The following is a 21,979-nucleotide window of genomic DNA, read 5'->3' on the forward strand; positions in this document are numbered from 1 at the left end:
GATAATGGCTCCATCTGCAGCATGGGTTCAATGAGCAACCAGCTTGAGGATTTCGTGGCTCCCCAACACGGCCACTCCGCCCTACAGCACCGCGGACAGTGGTCACCGAGTGATCGTATCAGATAAAGTATGCTCTTCCTCTGCTCGGGGTTCTGCAAAAGCAGCTGCTTTCCCCCACCCCTTCCCCAACCACAACCCTGCCCAGCACCCCGTCATGAGCTCACAGGTCTCCCCAGCCACTCAGGCAGAGCCACTCTCACTCCCAGCTGTTCTTTGCACACACTATTTCCTCCCACAGTCTGTATCTAATAAGGGGGCTGGGATCACCATTGCTAAGGAGTACTGGGGGTGTCTGAAGGGACTTAGAGAGGGATGCTGGCAGCCTCTAAGAGGAAACCTATAAAGCCTGGAAATCTGGAACACCTTCTCAAACTTTAGAGCTTCAAACTCCCAGAAAGTTTCCCAGGACTGGCTTCTGCCATCTCCAGCTTCTACCCTCCCCGGAGCAACCCACATGGCAACGGCCCCAACTCCCCTTCCCCCGGGCCTCCACCACAGTCCCCACCCCAAGCCCAGCTCTCAAGAAGGCAGGGACAGCTAAGGGCAGGAGTCTGCTGCAGCACTCACAGGGCTACTCTGACTCATTCAGGGCCCTGGCTGGGAAAGCACACCCTGGCCCTTCAGCAGGAAGGAGAAATGATTCGAATGAGCAGCCTCCCAGAGCGTTCTCAGGAACATGCAGGCCTGTGCACAAGCAGCAGCCACAGAGGCCACAGCGGCCACGGGTCAGCTCTGTCACCTCGTAGAGCTTCACAATCTCGGGCGTGTGCTCCTTCTCGTCGATCTGCCGCTCCCTCTTGAGCAGCGTGTCCTTGCAGTGCGTACAGCAGCGGATCCGGTCATCGTCCTTCTCATCCAGGACCGAGCTCACACTGCTCACGCTGCTGATGCTGCCCCGGCGGGAGCCGTGGACACTGTTGGGCGACTGGCTGGGGCTGGTGTGCGTGCTCAGGGAATCCTTGCTGGCACTGGTGAGCTTGTCTGTCAAAACCAAACACCGGCAGCCATGAGCCCCACTATATCCAATTAACCCTCCCCCCACAACTGAAGGCTCCCAGTCCACAGGCACTAGATCTGGGAACTGACACAGTCAAGTGCGTCCTGTGGTGAGAAGTACCTGCCTCTCTCCTTCCTGGGGTGGGACCTGGTGGTGAGAAAGGACTCCCGAGCCATGCAGACAAGATCCAAATGGCCCAGAAGGCTTGGAGGCCCACCCCTAACCTAGCCTTACCATTCACCCCACTCCTCCTTCTGCCCTGTGCCTCGGATACACCAAATTCTTCCATGAAACCACCCCAAGACATCCAGTGCCTACCCTCTCCAAAGCCCAGCTGAAAAGGCAGGTCCTCCAGGGACATCCGTCCTTCCGGTCAGTTCCCACCACACAGTGCACTTTGGAGCACTTCCCACTTTTCTCCCTGTACAACAGTCAGGGTGCACCCCAGAGCTGGCCAAGGAGCCTGTGTCACTCACTGCAGCTGCCCAATCGTCACTGGCCAATGAGCCAAGAGAAGGCAAACAGTGTCCACAGAATATAGCTTATGAAGTCTCAGGGACAGGAAGTGGTCTCAGGGAGAAAGGCAAAGTATTAAGGTGAAGTGGGCCTGGGGGATGTGAGAGTCGGCTAGAGACACGCCTGCTTCGGCCCCCCTCCTGTGGCCAGCAAAGTACCCAGAGTCAGCAGTACTCTCCAGGGTTACAATCCACCCCCGACAGCCCAGTGAGATCAACTTCAGCAACTTCTCAACAACCAGCTGAGATGCAAGTCTGCAGCATCCTGTTCCATCTAACCTTTGGAGCCTCCTTCCCACAATCCTCAACTCTGTTCTCACACTCCTCTCCTGGAGTCCATGTGTTCATCTACTCATCTGCCCCAGGGCCTTTAGATGTGCTCTCCACTCTAACCAGAATTCCTTCTTCTCCATCTTCTGAGCAGTCCTACTCACTGCTCAAGGTACTTCCCAAGTACCACCTCCCAACCAGAGCCCCATGTTCCCACTCTCCTGAGCCTCCCACAGTACTAGTACCTCCCACATTACAACATCACAGTCTCTTCCATTGGACAATGAGCTATCTGTGACTTTTATCCTGAAGGAAGGAACAGCCCATGGCTCATTTCACAAGATGCTCTTTTCAAAGATTCCTCTACAAGGGCTGGTGCTGTGACACAGTGGGCTAAGCTACCACCTGTGGTGCTGACATCCTATGTGGGCGCCGGTTCTAGTCCCGGCTGCTCCTCTGCTGATCCAGCTCTGGGCTTAGGGCCTGGGAAAGCACTGGAAGATGGCCCAAATTCTTGGGCCTCTGAACCCAAAAGGGAGGCCTGGAAGAAGCTCTTGGCTCCTGGCTTCAGATCAGCTCAGCTCTGGCCATTGTGGCCACCTGGACAGCGAAGCAGCAAATGGAAGACCTCTCTCTGTTAACTCAGCCTCTCAAATAAAATCTTTGAAGAAAAAAAAAAAGCTGCTTCTACCACTTCCAAGCAGAGCTGACAGAGTTGCTCAGCCTCTCCTGGGTGCCTCACTGCATAGACTCTGTTCAAAGCACTGATTTCTCTGTGGGTCTCTATCTCCTGCTAGATGCTAGACTCCATGGGAAAGGACAACTGAGGTGGGCTGGCGAGGACCCTGTGAGCCACGTCCAGCGGCAGCCAGTTTTTGTATGGCCTTCAAGTCAAGGACAGTTTTCACATTTTTAGAAGGGCGTTTGAAAAAAGAAGAAATGTCACAGGTGCCATACATGCCCCACAAAGCCTGAAATATTTACTGTCTAGTCCTTTTCAAAAACTGTTTGCCAACTCCTATTCCAAACCTCTGTATCCCGGCCCCTGGCACAGCACCGAGGCTGCCAGGGTTTCAGCAAACCAACATACGAGTTAGTGAAGAGTTAATGAATGAGTTAATGAAGAACCCACGGCCCACTCAGAAACAAAAAGGCCCAAAGTCCTAGTATTCGGCAAATACGCCAGTCCCAAGAGGACGCCAGGCTGCATGCCCACCACCACGTCACCTACTTGCAAAGGGAAGGCTGATGAGCTCCGTGCACTTCTTGCACATGATAGAGCCACAGAGGCGGCAGTGGTGGCGGCGGTTTCGGATGCTGAACTTACTCCCACAGTCTGGGCAGAAAGGGACGTCCTGGTCATTGACCCAAGGCACCACAGACTTTTCTATTGCTGCGGGAAGAACAAACCAAAAAGCAAGCCAACAAAGAAAGCACACCATTACAAAAAGAGATTTGGTCAGGAACAAAGATAAAAAAGAATGAATGTGAGAAAAAGTCCCAAAGTTACCTCGAATCTTTGCAGACTCAGTATTCGCTCTGTCAAATGCCGTGAGCTGAGCAGGAGAAAACAGGGCCATGTGGAATTAATCAGTGATAGCTGCAGTCATTCCACACTTTCCACTGCTGGCGTCTCATGTGTCTTCACCCCACAAAGCTCTAAAGCAAGTCTACCTGGGACACGGTATGATTTTTACATCTAGAAGACACCTTCCCTCCTACGACCCAATTCCAACCTCTATCACCAGTACTGTTTTGGAAATAACCCAGAACAGGCAGGGAAGGGGCAGGGGCCAGGACTGGAAGCAAAGGGAAATTCCCACCTCCCCACAGTCCTCCTGGACAATCCACAGGCCACATATTCCTGCCTGACAGGACATCCAGAGAGCTGTGCCTGTGGCTGCCCCAGGCCCACCACTCCCCATCCAGGTCACACACAGCAGCAATCACGGCTCTGCAGACACATTCTCACACCACAGGACCAGACGTCCCCGCACCGGACCCTGGCACTGGCTCAGCAGTCCCTCAGACCGGCTCTCCATCAGATGACATCACACTACACACGGCTGAGTGACAGTGCCTGGGACACCCAAAAGAGGAAGGCACAGAAGCTTCCAGAAGCCAAGTGGGCTTCACAGGAGGGAAAAGGGGAGCTGACGTGTGCTGAGTGTCAACCAGGGCCATTCCCGGCAGGGAAGCCAGCCGGGCCAGAACTGCTCACTGCGCCCTCCTTAATGCTCGGGCTATTTTCCCAACAGCCCCAGACGCATCTGACAAACTTGATACATGTTACAGAAATGTAGTTTTTCCACCCAGAAAATCTGTACTTGCAGAAAAAAAGAAGTATTTTAAAACAACAAAATTTACCTTCTCTAACCTGATTATTAATTTATTGACTTCAACAACATAGTGGTCAATTCGGGCAGCTCGATGCTTTTTGAAGTCAGAAAGCTGGCTTCTCACAGCACCTAGAACAAGGCAAGGCAGGAGAGGAGTGATGTGACCGCTGAGGGAGCCTCTCCACCGGGCTGCTGTCAGTGAATTTCAAAAACAAGCAGAAATGCTAGGACTTCAAAGTCTTAATACAAAGTCAAAATCTAAGAAAGCAACTGGAAGGAAATTTCTGAAATATTTACTACGTGCCCTTGGAGGCCACACAGTACAATACGAGGGGTCTTTGAACGCTGCAGGCAGGACCAGGACTCTGGAGCCAGCCAGTGCTCAAGCTGCAATTCTGTTGCACACTGTGTGACTTGGACAAACCACCTGGCCTCTATAACTCCATGTACTCATCTACAAAGTGGGACAATCAAACAGGCCACAAAGTGGGAATACCAAGTTTCTATTTCACAGGGCGTTTAGGAAGACTGAGTCAATTTTATAAAGCCCTCAGGATACTGACTGTATACGAATGCCTATTAAATAAAAGGACAGTAATGTTAGCAGTGATTTTTATTCTATTTTTCTGTACTTTGTAAAGTTGGTACAACATGATTTTTCATCAGAATAAAAACAATTCTCAGGGCCGGCGCTGTGGCGAAGGTTAATCCTCCGCCTGCAGTGCCGTCATCCCTTATGGGCGCTGGCTCTAGTCCCAGCTGCCCCTCTTCCAATCCAGTTCTCTGCTATGGCCTAGGAAAGCAGTAGAAGATGGCCCAAGTGCCTGGGCCCCTGTACCCGCATGGGAGACCGGGAAGAAGCTCCTGGCTCCTGGCTTCAGATCGGCGCAGCTCCAGCCATTGCAGCCATCTAGGGAGTGAACCAAAGGAAGAAAGACCTTTCTGTCTGTCTCACTGTCTGTAACTCTACCTCTCAAATATATAAATAAAAAATATTTCCAAAAAAAAATTTCTTCTCAAAATGGCCAAAAACATGGAAATGGTAACAGATGGCCTTGAAAGGAGCTACGTGAATTCCTACCTTCCTCAGTCCAGCAGCCAAATGACAAATGTGCAGGACAAATGCCCCGACACACATGGAACCATGCAGCTCACTACCCCGTAGCTCACTACCTGAAATACCCACTGCTCTATCGCACCTCTTCCAAACCCCAATGCGGCACGCTCCCTGACCCTACGCGCACTCACTGCACCTCCTCCTCAACGGTCAACTCTACATCTACTGGCTGACCCAAACATAGAATCTGTCATATGCCACATTCTTTTATGTTAAAAGATTACTTTTTTTAAGTTGACAAATAAAGAGTGTATGAGGGTGGGCTTTAGTGCAGCAGTGAAGTAACCATGTGGGACACCGGCATCCCACACTGGAGTGTCTGGCTCAATTCCTGACTCCCGGTGTGGCCTGCTAATGCACACCCTGGGGGGCAGCACATAATGGCTCATGTGGTTGTGTCCCTGACTCCAAAGTGGAAGCCCCAGACTGAGTTCCAGGCTCCCAGCTTTGGCCTGGCCCCGTTCTGGCTGCTGTAGGTATTTGAGGAGTAAACCAGTAGTCAGAGCACACCACCAGCAGTAAACCAGTAAACTATCTCTATACCTTTCAAATAAAACAATTTTTTGAAATTGTGGGGGCCCGGCACTGTGGCATAGCGGGTAAAGCTGTCGCCTGCAGTGCCACCATCCCATATGGGCACCAGTTCAAGTCCTGGCTGCTCCACTTCCAATCCAGCTCTCTGCTATGGCCTGGGAAAGAAGTAGAAGAGGACTCAAGTCCTTGGACCCCTGCACCTACATGGGAGACCCGGAAGAAGCTCCTGGCTCCTGGCTTTGGATTGGTGTAGCTCTGGCCATTGCAGTCAATTAGGGAGTGAACCAGCAATGGGAAACCTTTCTCTCTCTCTCTCTCTCTCTCTGCCTCTCCTTCTCTCTCTGTGTAACTCTGACTTTCAAATAAATAAATATAAATTTTTTAAAAAAATTGTGTACACAAGGAAATCTACAAAACGATCATGGAAAATGCATATTATGAAAAAACCATGCATGGATTTCAAAAAAATATTTTTGCTCCAAAATAAACTCATATTAGTTAATTTGCTACAACATGTCTGAAAAGGATCTAGTTTGAGACACTTAGAAAGATTTGCCATCAGTACAAAAAGCACCCTTTTGACAGCAACATGAATTCTCCTAAAATTAAAACAAGGACAAATATCAAATTTATGGTGAAGCTTGGGTGGAAAAATGGTGAAATTACTGGTGCTTTATGAAAAGTTTATGGGGACAAAGGCCCCACAAAATAGCAATTTACAAATGGATAATTCCGGGCCGGTGCCGTGGCTCACTTAGTTAATCCTCTGCCTGTGGCACTGGCATCCCATATGGGCACTGGATTCTGTCCCAGTTGCTCCTCTTCCAGTCCAGCTCTCTGCTGTGGCCTGGGAAGGCAGTGGAGGATGGCTCAAGTGTTTGGGCCCCTGCACCCCATGGGAGACCAGGAAGAAACACCTGGCTCCTGGCTTCGGATCGGTGCAGCACCGGCCGTAGCAGCCATTTTGGGGGTGAACCAACAGAGGGAAGACCTTTCTCTGTCTCTCTCTCTCACTGTCTATAACTCTACCTGTCAAATAAAAAGAAAAAAAGATGGATAATTCCTTTTAAGAAGGGACAACATGATATTGACAATAAAGCCCTCAGCAACAGACCACCCATGTCAATTTACAAGGGAAAAATTCATCTCACTTGCACTCTAACTGAAGAGGGTTGACATTTAACAGCTGAAACAGCTGCCAACCCCACAGACATCTCCGACAGTGCAACTAATACAATTCTGACTGAAAGATTAAAATGCAGCAAGCTTTCTGCACCTAGATAGCCACAGACAAGAGCAGAGCTTTCAATGGAAATTTTAAACAAGTGAGATCAAGATCCAGAAGCATTTCTACAAAGAACTGCAACAGGAGGTGAAACACAACTTTACCAGAATAGTCCTGAAGACAAAGCACAAACAATGGCTACCAAGAGGTACAAGTGATCCAACCAAAGCAGAAACAGAAGAGAACCAGTCAAGAGCAAAGACCACAGAAACACTTTTTGGAATGCCCAAAACATTCTGCCTGTTGACTCTGTGGAAGATCAAAGAATGACAACATCTACTTATTAAGAGAGTGTGCAGAGAAAAGTTGGCTAAAGCTTTAGCAGAAAAACACCCTGGAAAACATCCCGTCCTTCTCTACCATGACAATGCTCTTATTCATCGCTCTCATCAAACAGTGCAACTTCATGAGATTTTCAATGAGAAATCACAAGGTGTTCACCTTACAGTTCTGATCTGGCTCCTTCTGAATTCTTTTTGCTTCCTAATCTTAAGAAAATTTTTTTTTTTTTTTTTTGACAGGCAGAGTGGACAGTGAGAGAGAGAGAGACAGAGAGAAAGGTCTTCCTTTGCCGTTGGTTCACCCTCCAAGGGCTGCCGCGGCCAGTGCGCTGCGGCTGGCGCACCGCGCTGATCCGATGGCAGGAGCCAGGAGCCAGGTGCTTCTCCTGGTCTCCCATGGGGTGCAGGGCCCAAGCACTTGGGCCATCCTCCACTGCACTCCCTGGCCACAGCAAAGAGCTGGCCTGGAAGAGGGGCAACCGGGACTAGAACCTGGTGTGCCGGTGCCGCTAGGCGGAGGATTAGCCTAGTGAGCCGCGGCGCTGGCCTTAATCTTAAGAAATTTTTTAAAAAACAACCATTTTTCTTCAGGTAACAATGTATAAAAATACTTCATTGACATAGTTAGATTACCAGAACTCTTGGATCTTTAGGGATGGAAGAAATAGCTGGTATCATCACTTACAAAAGTATCTTGAATTTGATGGAACTTAGAGAATAAAATTTATACATTTTATTATTTTTAATTTCATTTTTCCATGACCTTTGTGAAGTTCCCTCATTTTTTTTTTTTTAAGATTCATTTTATCTATTTGAAAGACAGAGCTACAGAGAGAGGTAGAGACAGAGAAAGGGTTCTTTCATTCTCTGGTTCACTCCCCAAATGGCCTCATTGATTAGAGGTGAGCCAATCTGAAGCCAGGAGCCAGAAGCTTCTTCCGGGTCTCCCATGTGTACAGGGGCACATGGGTACAGGGGCCAAAGGACTTGGGCCATCCTCCAATGCTTTCCCAGGCCACAGCAGAGAGCTGGATCAGAATAGGAGCAGCCAGGACCAGAACTGGCGCCCATACAGGATGCCGGTACATCAGGCCAGGGCTTTAACCCACCGCGCCACAGTGCCGGCCCCGGGATGACTATAAACACTAACTCATCATGACATAGGTATACAGGATTATTTTTAAAGCAATTCCCCCCCTTTTCTCATCTAAAATGACACTTTCTGTAAAGTGGCACTGTAAGGACACGGTAGCTGACCCTAGGTACAAACCACTTCCTTTCTCTGAATCTCAGCTTTCTCACCCATAAATAGGGAATGAGCATCACTAGCCACTCTGTGTGCCGAGGACTCTGTGAAAGGTGAACAAGATCTTGAACATGAAAGAATAATACAGCACTAAGAAGGAATGACTATTTATCCATTTCATAGCCAGAAAGTATTTTATTATATTAATGATTCTTATCATTCAACAGTTAAATGATATATGATTATTTAGTGCAGTGTGTGGTGTGATCTTTTTGATAACATCTTTATTTAGACCTAATCCACACACCTACAATTCACCTTTTAAGATATACAAATTCAATGGATTTAACCATATTAATAGAACAGCACATCACAGTAAATTTTAGAACATTTTCATCACCCTAAAATGATGATCACTTTGAAAGTAAATAGATGGTGCCATAACCATGCATTTTAGAAAAGTATGTCTCTCCCTAGTCAACAATGTCCCGGGTGAGAGTAGACAGCCCAGCAATGGAGCCAGCCCAGGCTGATGTCAGAGACCTGGAATCACACCCCACGTGTGCAGATCACCATCTGTTTGACCCCAGGCAGGTTCTCGTGGGGTGCAGTGAAGAATCAATGAGAGCACCCGTATATAGTGGTGAACAGCACTGACAGAGCACACGCACACCTCCTTCTTTTCCAGTCCCTCATTTCTCAACGTGGTTCTTGAGAAGGTTAGGCCACTTTGATTTATGCTGCTTCCTCAACCACTTCTTAAAACACTACGTAGCACAAGGTAGCCAGAATGAAATGATTTTCTTACCAAGTTCTTGGGGTTCCCACATGTAAGGATCAACCCCTCCATAGCTGAAAGACTCATATCCTTGGGTCCCTGATTCTGCTCGATCATCACCTTCTCGTTTCAACAACTTGTTCTTTGCTTTCTTAGCCTTCTGGACAAGACCTTTAAACATACAACACAAATGATCCTGTTTAGAACACCCATAACAAGTCAAGGGAAATCTCAAAAACAATAATTGATGGACTACATGTCCTTTGTTTAAAAAAATGTACAAGAAATACTTGGATCCCAAATGAAATGCAACAATAAATATCTAAACACTCTATTACAAATACCACAGAGCTAATAGTCAGTATGAGCATTAGGATTGTTTATGTGGCCAATATATAGGCTTACTATTACACTTTTTTTAAAATATTTATTTCTTTATCTGAAAGTCAGGAGCCAGGGTTGTGACAGAGCAAATTAAGCATCTGTCTGCGACACCAGCATCCCATTTGGGTGCCGGTTTGAGAACTGGCTGCTCTACTTTCAATCCAGCTCCTGAATGGTCCAAGAGCTTGGGCCTGCTACCCACGTGGGAGACCTGCAAGAAGCTTGTGGCTCCCGGCTTCAGCCTGGCCCAGTCCCGGCTGTTGCAGCCATCTATAACTCTGACCTTCCTTCCTTCCTTCCTTTTTTCTAGGACTTATTTACTTATTTGCAAGTCAGAGTTTCAGACAGAGGACTAGAATCAGATATCTTCCACTCACTGGTTCACTCCCCAAATGGCCGCAATAGCAGGGACAGGGCCAGGCTGAAGCCAGGAGTCAGGAGCTTCCTTCAGGTCTCCCACGTGGGTAGCAGGAGCCCACTTGGGCCATCTTCTGCTGCTTTTCCCAGGCCATTAGCATGGAGCTGGATCAGAAGTGGAGCAGCAGGACTCAATCCAGTGCCCATATGGGATGTCAGCATTGTAGGTGGCATCTTTATCACTACACTGCAACACTGGCCTTTCACTGCCTAATTTAAGAGCCCAATGAAATACAAGTGTTAAAACTAAATGCAATGCGGCCGGCGCCGTGGCTCAATAGGCTAATCCTCCACCTTGCGGCGCCGGCACACCAGGTTCTAGTCCCGGTCGGGGCGCCAAATTCTGTCCCGGTTGCCCCTCTTCCAGGCCAGCTCTCTGCTGTGGCCGGGGAGTGCAGTGGAGGATGGCCCAAGTGCTTGGGCCCTGCACCCCATGGGAGACCAGGATAAGTACCTGGCTCCTGCCATCGGATCAGCGCGGTGCGCCGGCCGCAGCGGCCATTGGAGGGTGAACCAACGGCAAAAGGAAGACCTTTCTCTCTGTCTCTCTCTCTCTCACTATCCACTCTGCCTGTTAAAAAAAAAAAATTAAAAAAAAACCTAAATGCAATGATGGAACCAGGGTGATGAAAGTGTTCTTTTCCTGTCTCTTAATTGGGATGGTGGTTATATGAGTATTCACGTTTGTCAAAACTTACTGTACACTGAAAAACTCATGTATAGGTGCCAGTGTCATTGAGCAGCAAGTTAAGCCACCATTTGTGACACTGGAATCCCGTACTGGGGTGCCTGCCTGTGTGCTGGCTGGTCCACTTCCACTCCAGCTTTCTGCTCATGTACTGGGATGGCAGAGAAGATGGATGGCTGCCACACATGTGGGAGATGCGGATGGAGTTCCTGGCTCCAAAGCTGGCTGTTGCAGCCATTTAGGGAGTGAGCCGGCAGATGCAAGATTTTTCTCCATTTCTCTCTCTACTCCCACCCACTCTGCGTCACAGTGGCTTTCAAATAAGTTCATAAACTCTTTTATAAACTTATATATAAACTTCTCAATTAAAATAAAAAATTTTTAATCAAATTCAATGGTGCTAATTTATTTACCCTTGATATTCACAAGTAAACACTTCTCATTTCTCGAGAGCCCTGGACAGGTGTTCTCCATAATCTACAATTGGACACAGAGCTTTTCTTTGCTCCATAGCTGCTTACCTGCTTACTGAAGATAAAGGTGATAATATTTACAAAAGCTTCAAGAAATACATATATCTGCAACCTAACACAAAGAGAACCAGGCTAGCAAGAAAATGAACATCTCCTGGACCGAGTCACTGTGGGAACCAGGCACAATGAAAGACATCTTCAAACACACTGTATAGTTCATTGCTCACAACTTCCAAAGGCAAGGCACAGCCCTGCCTACAAAGGAGGAAATGACAGCAAAGATGGAGAGAAACATGCTTCACTCAGGATCAGGAATCTCAGACACAAGAGGGCTGGAAGTGGACACCTCCCACTACTGTAACAAGAGCCCAGCTCCCCCACAGCTAGCACTGATTCACGAATGAGGCTTCTGCAGAACAGAGTTCTGCCACCTGTGCTGCGGTTCTGCAGGACCACAGTTAAAACGCAACAATCAACTGGCAAGGAATACAAAATAATTCTCAGTTCTAAACTGCTCTATCACTGGTGTCCTTAAGTCCTGGGTGACTGCTATCCCTTTCTGCCAAGGGTATCTGTGACATCATTCACAGCCTGTACAAAATTATCAACTTAAAAATTAGCCTGCAATAGGTTCATTGATTTTGAGTCCCACATGTGGTTGCCTTGGCAGGCAAAGGACAAAATGATTTCACCAGCTCAACGTTCCCCATCCCTGTAAAACTCTAGTACAAAATATCACATTTAATCCAAAATGTCATTAACATCTAATATCAATACCTCATAGCCGGCGCCGCGGCTCACTAGGCTAATCCTCCGCCTTGTGGCACCGGCACACCGGGTTCTAGTCCCGGTCGGGGCGCCGGATTCTGTCCCGGTTGCCCCTCTTCCAGGCCAGCCCTCTGCTGTGGCCAGGGAGTGCAGTGGAGGATGGCCCAAGTGCTTGGGCCCTGCACCCCATGGGAGACCAGGATGAGTACCTGGCTCCTGCCATCGGATCAGCACAGTGCGCCGGCCACGGCGGCCATTGGAGGGTGAACCAACGGCAAAAGGAAGATCTTTCTCTCTGTCTCTCTCTCTCACTGTCCACTCTGCCTGTCAAAAATAAAAAAAATAAAAAAATAAAAAAAAATCTCGTAGAGTTCTCATGACTCTGAAATGTCCTCTGACTTGAATGACATTAAAAATAATCCAGAGCTTTTATTTATTTTTTTCCACAGCTTTTCAAAACCCTAAGTAAATGCAGACATGGTGGCACGGGGTGGGGACTAGCAGGAAGGGAGTGGGAATGAGATAGGTGGGTCTTTGTCAGTCACCCCAATACATAAATTCTTAGACTATCAGCCACTGCAGGATGGTTTTTTGCAACTGGAAAAATGCCAGACCTAAGGCACACCCTTGGGAGCCTGTTAAAGTAGTCTTTTCCAACAACAGGGAAGAGGGAACTGCGGATGTGAACAAAGGGTCTAGCAGACAGGAAACACCAGTTAGCAAACAATTCCTTTTTGCAAACAAGACTAAACCGTGTCAAGTTAAACAGGCAGTCTATGCATTTAGCCACTCTGGAAGATATACAAAAAACTGCCTGGCAGCGTTCCCAGCCTGGGTGTAACCCTTCCAGAGGGGGCCAATTAACAAACCCCAAAGCACACATTCAAAGAAACAGAAAGCAGAAGCTACAAATAATTTTCAACCAGATTTCCCCTACTTACTGTAAATGGGCTACACCATGGCTGAACCAGGACTGGACTCATATCCATGGGCCACTTCTTTTTTTTTTTTTTTTTTTTGACAGGAAGAGTTAGACAGTGAGAGAGACAGAGACAGACAGAAAGGTCTTCCTTTTGCCGGCGGTTCACTCCTCAAGTGGCCACTACAGCCAGTGTGTTGCGGCCGGCGCACTGCGCCCATTCGAAGCCAGGAGCCAGGTGCTTCCTCCTGGTCTCCCATGCGGGTGCAGGGCCCAAGGACCTGGGCCATCCTTCACTGCACTCCCAGGCCACAGCAGAGAGCTAGACTGGAAGAGGAGCCACCGACCGGGACTAGAACCTGGGGTGCCGGCACCACAGGCGGAGGATTAGCCTAGTAAGCCACGGCGCTGGCCCATGGGCCACTTCTTCGTGACCATTCATCAGCTCATCTTTTCTTAATGCCTTCGAAACCTGATGCCACAGTTTGCTCTTCTGGGTTTAATTTTTCACTTGCCTAAAACTATCAATGTCATAAGATTTCTGAGAACCAAAAGACCAAGGGAGAAGTGATCTGCTTTTGAAGGACTTTTCAAAAGTCTTTGATGTCAATCTTTTTTTTTTTTTGGGGGGGGACAGGCAGAGTAGATAGTGAGAGAGAGAGAGAGACAGAGAGAAAGGTCTTCCTTTTTGCTGTTGGTTCACCCTCCAATGGACGCCGCGGCCGGAATGCTGCGGCCGGCGCACCGTGCTGATCCGATGGCAGGAGCCAGGTATTTATCCTGGTCTCCGGTGGGGTGCACTTTTAAAAAGGCCATTGAGGCACTCTGCAGACATTCTCTGACCTGTCGACCACCAGCACCACCGGTCTGAGGGATGGCGTGCTATACAACACAGGTCAGTTGCCACTAGGACTGGAAGCTCATTAAAAACCATGGCAGCCCTTCACTTGTAAGGAAGCTTTCATAATCAAGCCGGGTTTTACCTTTCTCCCCAGAAGCTGTAATGCGTGCTGTGAATGGAATGTGCACAGAGCCTCAGCCCCAGCGCTGCCCCATGGAAAGAGAAGGTGGGCTCAGAGGTGATCGACGACCTGGGATGCAGGGCTAGCTCTGCCAAGTCACCTCAGAAGCCTCCTCACTGTAAAATCAGACCACCACAGTCCCCCATGGTTGCTGGTAGTCAAATGAAATCACAGTGTTGTGAGAGAAACTCTGAAAACTATGTAAACACAGGTTTTGGGGGGTTTTGCTTCCCACCAGTCAAGGCTCTGCTCCAGCCTTACAGTCAGAAGTCGCTTTGATAATCAAAGTCCTCAGGAGTCCAGAAATGTTTGACTCTGTCGTGTCTGTGGATGGATGTTTCCAGCAATTCTTTTTTCCTAGAGATCTGAAGTGGACTCCAGGGACAACTATGTGATTACAAGGTGCACATGACTCCTAAGTTTGGAGGCCACTTCAGAATACCACTTAGGATCATTTCTTTCTCTCCCACCCAACCAAGATGGTGAATATAGCACCCAAGTTTTTGGAATCTCCCAACCTCAGAAATGCTGCCAAGTGTGACAAGCAAGTCGGCTAAATAAGCACAAAACAAAATTCCACAGGAGAAGCATCTTAGTTGGAAGTTCAAAACTAAAGTGTAGAAAATAGAATAAACACACATATAGTCAAATTCTGAAAAATTTTTCCTACAATTTTCTAAGACCTGAGCCCTTGGAAGCTCAAAAACCAAGGTTTAATTTTGGGGTTTTTTAAACCACTGCGTTTCCTGGACTGTAGACAGCAAGGTCCACCTGGGGTAGGAATGATGGTGGGAGGCTTAAACTCGTGACAGGCCAACAGGTACACAATGTGCTTCCACTTTCAAGGCAAAAGAAAGCAATTCCTCTCCAAACCCTCGTAACCCTGGTTAACAAAACTAGAATTGTCTAGCGAGAGACAGGAGATCACAGTGACTACATTCACTACACTCAAAATCAGGCTCTGCCTCACACGTGCCCGTAGCCTAGTTATCTAATCTTTCCGTGTCTGAGACTCCTACCCACACAGCTACTGTGAAGATTAAAGGAAATAAATACACGGGGAGATTGGAACCATGCCTGGCACAGGGCAAGGGCCAGACATCTGCTTGTTACTATTACCACGCTCCTGCTCCAGCAGCAACACGGAGGCGGATGGAAACCATCCCATGAATTCAAGCTCTCGCTCCCGTAAAGGCACAGGCAAGACCCTCGCCTCTTACTTTTAATCTGCCCTCTGACATCGCGGTCCTCGCCCGAGTGCTCTTCCTCGTAATGGGACTGAAGCTGATAGAACGACTGCAGGTCCTTCAGGCACAGGGGGCAGAGGAAGCCCTCCCTCACTTCTCCCGGGTCATCCAAAGAGGCCATGGCAGCGCCCCTCTCAGCTCTGGGAAGGCAGCGGCCTCATGCCAACAGTCAGCGTGGGTCCTCCCCAGGCTCCCGCGGCGTTAACTTAGCCGAGCCATACACGCGTGACGGGGAAGTGGCCTCATCATGGCCCTGGCTGAGGTTTCCTCTCTGCAGGAGCAGGAGCCCTAAGAAAGAAAGAAAGAAAAGCCAATTCAGGAAATTTAGCAACAACTGAGGACTCTTTTTCTTTTTTTCAGTTTCAACAAGGATACTCAGTGTTTGTTTGGTATAAGTTGGAGAGAACAAACTGTTTCCCAAATCCTTACACTAAGCAAACCTAAGACACGAGAACATCACCAGAAAACAGCAACTACATAGACGCTTGAAGACAAAAAAACTCAGCATCAAGGCACTTGTTATACTCACGCCAAATAATGCACTTTTATTTATTTATTTATTTGACAGGTAGAGTTATACACAGTGAGAGAAAGAGACACAGAGAAAGGTCTTCCCTCCGTTGGTTCACTCCCCAAATGGCCGCCACGGCTGGCACTGCATCAATCCGAAGCCAAGGAGCCAGGTGCTTCTCCCCGGTCTCCCATGCAGGTGCAGGGCCCAAGCACTCGGGCCATCCTCCACTGCACTCCCGGGCCACAGCAGAGAGCTGGACTGGAAGAGGAGCAACCGGGACTAGAACCCGGCACCCATATGGGATGCCAGCACCGCAGGCGGAGGATTAACCAAGTGAGCCACGGCGCCGGCCCCATGCACTTTCTTAATCCGCAAGCATTTTAGCAGCTGGAGAAGAGTCGTACGTAGTTATCAACAAGCAGAAGTTTTTATTTGACTCTACACCTTGATCATTTGTTTGGATACTAGTAAGATATCTTTCTTAAATACGGGGATGGGTGTTTGGCGCGGTGGTTAAGATGAGCCTGGCGTGCCTGGATCTGAGCCCCAACTCTGCTTGCAACTCCATATTGCTGCTCATGTGCACCCTGGGGTCCAGCAGGTGATGGTGAGGGCACTCGGGACCCGGTCAATCTGGATTGAGCTCCAGGCTCTTGGCTTCAGCTGGGCCTTCCCCCAGGTCTTTCAGGCATTTGGGGAGTGAACCAGCAGATAGAAGATACTTGTCAGTCACTCTGCCTTCCAAATAAGTAAATAAATATTCTAGAAGTAAATAAAAAAGCATTTTAAAAAGTGTCTGGTATAATGAAACAAAGCTCCCAGCCATATTCTAAGGAGGAATATCGATATCTGATAATCAAAAGGAAAATCCATTTTGCATTTTATATTTGTAGAGTCCTGTCTCTCCAGGCTCACTAGATTTTATAAACCAGTGAACGAGCTGAACCACAAACCTGAGGCTCTCACTGTTTCACAAGTGAAAGATTTGAGACGGGCACTTGGCCTAGCTGTTAAGACCCCCCCATCCCATATTAGAGCGCACAGGTCTGATGCCCACATCTGGCTCCTGAGCCGTTTCCTGCTACTGCAGATCCTAGGAGGCAGGAGCTCAAGTAAGTTGGTTCCTGCCACTCACTGGAAAACCCAGCCTGAGTATTCTGCTCCCAGCTTCCGTGCTAACCCAGGACGCCGCGGGCACTGGGGAATGCACCACATATAGATGATAGCTCGCTCTCTTCTCTTTCTGTGCCTCTCTAATAAATACATTAGTGAATTAGCTAATTTTTAAAAACATTTGTTTATTTTATTTGAAAGGCAGAGTTAGAGAGAGAGAGAAGGGGGAAGAGAGAGTGATGTTTCATCTGCTGGGGCACTCCCCAGATGGCCACAACTGCCAGGGCTGGGTCAAGTCGGAGCCAGGAGCCTGGAACTTCACTTTGGGTCTCCCATGTGGGTGCAGGACCACCCAAACACAACAGCAGGGAGGGAGTTAGATCAAAAGTGAAGCAGGCACTGGCACTGTGGCAGGGCTGGTAAAGCCGCCACCTGCAGTGCCGGCATCGCATATGGGCATCGGCTGGAGACTGGGCTGCTCCACCTCCGATCCAGCTCTCTGCTATGCCCTGGGAAAGCAACAGAAGATGGCCCAAGTCCTTGGGCCCCTGCACCTGCATGGGAGACCCAGAAGAAACTCCTGGCTCCTAGCTTTGGACTGGCACAGCTCTGGCCATTGCAGCCATTTGGGGAGTGAACCAGTGGATGGAAGACATCTCTCTCTCTCTCTCTCTCTCTCCCTCTCTCCCTCCCCCACCCCCGCCACCCCGCCCTTCTCTCTCTCTGTAACTCTGCCTTTCAAATAAATAAATCTTTAAAAAAAAAAAAAAAAGTGAAGCAGTCAGGACAGGAACTGGCAAACCATATGGGATGCTGGCATCAAAGGTAGTGGCATAACCGACCACGCCACAAAGCTGGTCCCTGAACTCGCTAACTAAAAAATAAACAAAGACTCAGTGCCTGCCTATTTTAAGGCTTGTAAAGTTACACTTCAGGTCCCCCTGGGCCGTGGCAAAGTCACGTCCAGTGTCACCTCAGGAAGACTCTCAGCCGCAGGGGGCGTGCAAACAGAACCAGTCCACAAGAGCGGGCAAATTTCTGCTCAAGACCCTGTGTAAGCGACAAGAGTGACCCTCAGCTCTGACCGGACCGAGCCGGGCCCCTGGGAAGACAGACAAACCCAGCGGCCGTTTATGCGGGTGGCCACTGAACTGGCAGCTCCAGGACGCGCTCTCCCCAGCGGCGGCTCTGCCCTGGGCGGCTCCCCTCCTTGTCCGCCCTCGCCCCTCCAAAGCAAACACACAGCCCGCGGCACCCCTGCCGCACGCTCAGCCCTCATTCTGCTGCCCAAATCTCACTTTCTCAACCCGTCACCCCTACTCCCAGCCTCCTCCGAGCCAGCACGATGCTCCTCACGGTGCCTGCTCCAATTGACACTCGCTCGTGCACGCGCCAAAATCAGCTAAGGCTGTCAGCGTCCCGGGGGCACAGCCTCCACCTGTTACCCCAGACCCCCATGGGCTAGCCCAGGACTTGCCGCACAACAAGAGGCCCACAAAAAAGCTCAGTGAATGAATGAATGAACTCTAAAATCGCACAACCAAACGGTGACCCACAGAGAAACCTACCCCACACCACCAAACCGGACCGCACATGCGTGACTGAACACATATGCAATCCGCTCACAGCCTGAATTACGTTAAAAATAAAAATATAGAACCGACACGGCCTGCAGCGTCCGGCACGCAAGCCACATCCCGCGGCCGCAGAGCGCCACGGCCCCCACAAGCTCACGCACACCCCGCATAGCCACAACGCGCACCTCTCCGGCCCGGGGGAGCGGGCACCACAGACGCCGCACAAACCGAGGACACGAATGCCGAGACCGCACTGCCACTCCGGTGAAGCCACCAAACCGCAGAGCCCGAGCGTCCCCCGCACTCACAAGCGACTCGCAAGGCCCGAAAACCAAGCTCACACCGCACACGTCCCACGCCCGCACAGCCGCCCGTCTCCTGCGCCCCCAGCCCCTCAGGCCGGGCCTGGGGCTCTGTACCCCGTCGGGCTCCCGCGGGCACGCAGGGCTGTCGCGTCCTCGGGCCCGGGCTCTGGGCCTCCGCGGTCCCTCACACAACCCCGTCCGCCATCTCCATCGGCTGCTCGGCGCTCGGCAGGCGCGCCTGCGGCGGCGGCGCCCACAGAAGCAGACAGGCTGACAGACGCCCGTCGAGCGCCGAGTCTTCGAGCGCGCGAAGGGGGCTGGAACTTGAGCGATGCTGCTGCGCAGGCGCAGCAAGAACGGGGCGGGGCGAAGGAGGGCCTTGGTAATTCTACAAAGCCGCGCCGCGGGAGAGCAGGTGCGCCCACCGCCCCATTGTACAGATGGGCCGACTGAGGCCCACGGTTCTTAGACTCCCGACCGCTATGCGCAGAGTAAGGCAGCCAAGGAGCTTTTAACTTCTCCTGCCATACTCAAAACTCCAGTTCTAGGGTCAGTTGCATTCTCTGAAAAGCTACGTGGAGGACGTGGAGACCCAGTATGGAACCACGCGAGAGTAGGGACTTGGAAGGAGGAGGTGGGGATGGGAGGGTGTACAGCACGGACACTCAGCACAGGGCTATCGGTGGGTGTCCTGGACACAGAGCCTTGGTCCAGCAGCAGAGACCACTTGGCTTTGCGTCCTGGACACGCCCTGGGCTTTCTTTTGGGGAGACCCTGGGTTTTGCAGGTGTCTCCTGTCTGATGACATCGGCCTCCGCCTCCGCGGGTGGTGAAAACCAGCTCAGTTCTGGGGGCTGGCGGAGGTCCTGCAGGCTATGCTACCCTCGCTGTCCTGAAGACGGGAGCCCTGGTTCTGTGCCTGCGGCTCCGGCGTTTCCAAAGGTAATCACCCAGGGGCAGCGAGCCAGGGGCCCAGAGACCTGGGTGCTGGCCCTGCCCCCGCCTGTACCTTTCTTTGGCACCGTCAGTGAGTCCCTTCCCCCGCCCTGGGCCTCCATCCGCCCCTCTGCAGGGTTCCAAACACTTAGTAGTCTCCGTTTTCTCTCCATTTTCAGCCTGATGGCCATTTTTTTAACTTTACAAGGTTTGCGGGGACAGTGACTCCCCTGTGTGCTTGGCACAAACAAGGAAGAGACTTCCCAACCTGTCAGAAGCAAAGCGACAGGCCCAGCTCTGCCTCCTAAGCAGGCCTTTGAATGGCTGGGGCCTGGCAGGTCCCAGGACAAACCCACACTCACAGGCAAGATTATGTCTGGGGCCAGGGAGAGAACCTTTTAGTAAACTATCATGATGTCCCCTGTCGTGTTATCACTTACAGAAGCCAGTGTCTCCTTTTTTGAGCGTGTCATTTGCTCAAAAAAAAAAAAAAAAAAAGCAATGATGGGGCAGGTTGTGTGACACAGCAGTGCTCACATCCGTATCAGATTGCCAATTCGCTTCGAGTCCCGGCTGCTCCGCTTCTGTCCCAGCTTCCTGCTAATGCATCTGGGAAAGCAGCAGAAGACCACCTGGACGGAGCTCCAGACTCCTGGCCTTGGCCTGAGATAACTGGCAGTTGAAGCTATTCAGAGAGTGAACCAGAGGATGGGAGATCAACCCCCTCCCCCCAGCACAGTTCCAGTTCTGCGAGCGCTAGATGCTTTTGCTTTTTTCGTTTTGTTTTGTTTTGATAGGCAGAGTGGACAGTGAGAGAGAGAGAGACAGGGAGAAAGGTCTTCCTTTACCGTTGGTTCACCCTCCAATGGCCGCTGCAGCCGGCGCACTGCGCCGATCCGAAGCCAGGAGCCAGGTGCTTCTCCTGGTCTCCCATGTGGGTGCAGAGCCCAAGGACTTGGGCCATCCTCCACTGCACTCCCGGGCCACAGCAGAGACCTAGACTGGAAGAGGAGCAACCGGGACAGAATCCGGCGCCCCAACAAGGACTAGAACCCTGTGTGCCGGCGCCGCAGGCAGAGGATTAGCCTAGTGAGCCGCAGCGCCGGCCAGCCTTCGCTCTTTGAACACTCATACAACCCTAAGGGGCACAGACCAGTAAGGTTCCAACTCAACAGGAGGAGCTGCGACACGCAGAGGTTGGGAGACCCGGCTGAGGCCCTACAGCCAGTAGTTGTTGGACCCACAGTCACCTGGCCCCTGAGGCTCCCAGGAGCTCCCAGCTTCGCTTCTTCCTGACACCAACCACTGCCTGCCAGGAGGAGGAGAAAGCTCAGTGTCCTAGACTGGGAGAGGTCTTGGCTGACAAGAGCCACGGATGCTCACCAGCCCACCTGTTCCAAAGGAGAAGTGCGCACATGCGGCTGCAGAGGAGCGACACGGGGCTGGGGGCTCAGGCAGAGACCGCCGGGAACGGCATGGCAGTCGGGGGGAGCCGCATATGCAAGGGCATGGTGCTGGGGAGAACCTGAGTCCTGGAAGCCACACAACAGTCACAGGTGCACACGGAGCGGGATAAGCTCAAGACACGCCTCCTGCCCCCAAACGCGCGGAGCCGCTCACACACTGGCTGTCTTCACCTCCTGACCTGGCGAGGCTCGGTCAGCGGAAGGTGGCCGCCACATCACAGGGCTTGCCAAATGCCAGCCGCGGAGCCCAGGCCTCTGTCCTGAGCCCACCGGCCGAGGGGCACTGGGACACAAGGGTGATGACGGAAGCCTGGCGGGGTGGCAGGGGCCTTTGTCTGGAGGATGGGCATAGGGTGTGCCAGGCTGGGCGGTGTGCAGGGCAAGCAGGGTCAGCCAGGAGGGAGGAAGCCAGCAGGAAGTGTGTGTGGGGGGGAGGGAATGACCAGAGAAAAGTGCAAGCAGGCAGAGCACGGGTTACAGGCGGGGCTCTGGCCCCCGGGAGCCCTGCCGCGTGTAGCCCTGGGATTCCTCCCCGCCCCACTCACTCTCACTCCCTCCTCTTCAGTGTCCCCATCTGCAGAAGTGGCGCAGAAACAGGCCTGCGCAGTGAGAAACAGGAACGGAGCTGTCACTCACACACCTCGGCAGCTGTGCCACGTTGAGGCAGGCGGTGCCACGGAAATAGCTTTGAGAGCCACGGCCTGCCAGGTGGGAAGTCTGTGAGAACT

The 21,979-nt window shown here is 50.9% G+C and overlaps 1 protein-coding gene across 8 annotated transcripts in view; it reads right to left on the minus strand.

Moving 5' to 3' along the window:
• Positions 1 to 19,177, minus strand: part of RBSN (rabenosyn, RAB effector) — a 29,780-nt gene extending 10,603 nt beyond the window's left edge. Inside the window, exons 1-8 of one of the 8 annotated variants that reach the window (XM_089306591.1) lie at positions 18,853 to 19,177; positions 15,314 to 15,628; positions 9,453 to 9,593; positions 5,020 to 5,091; positions 4,210 to 4,310; positions 3,353 to 3,398; positions 3,074 to 3,235; positions 800 to 1,041 (exon numbers count right to left, since the gene is read on the minus strand). In XM_089306591.1, the coding sequence (XP_089162717.1) occupies positions 800 to 1,041; positions 3,074 to 3,235; positions 3,353 to 3,398; positions 4,210 to 4,310; positions 5,020 to 5,091; positions 9,453 to 9,593; positions 15,314 to 15,461 (912 nt within the window). In that variant the 5' untranslated portion in view covers positions 15,462 to 15,628; positions 18,853 to 19,177. Of the gene's footprint in view, positions 1 to 799; positions 1,042 to 3,073; positions 3,236 to 3,352; positions 3,399 to 4,209; positions 4,311 to 5,019; positions 5,092 to 9,452; positions 9,594 to 15,313; positions 15,629 to 18,729 lie in introns of all 8 variants that reach the window. The other 7 variants (XM_089306592.1, XM_089306590.1, XM_089306593.1 and 4 more) reach the window with 7 other exon arrangements.
• Positions 19,178 to 21,979: the final 2,802 nt, after the last annotated feature.

This window comes from Oryctolagus cuniculus, chromosome 10 (genome assembly GCF_051225735.1).
Source record: "Oryctolagus cuniculus isolate XC-2025 breed Fujian yellow rabbit chromosome 10, ASM5122573v1, whole genome shotgun sequence".
Taxonomy (NCBI): domain Eukaryota; kingdom Metazoa; phylum Chordata; class Mammalia; order Lagomorpha; family Leporidae; genus Oryctolagus; species Oryctolagus cuniculus.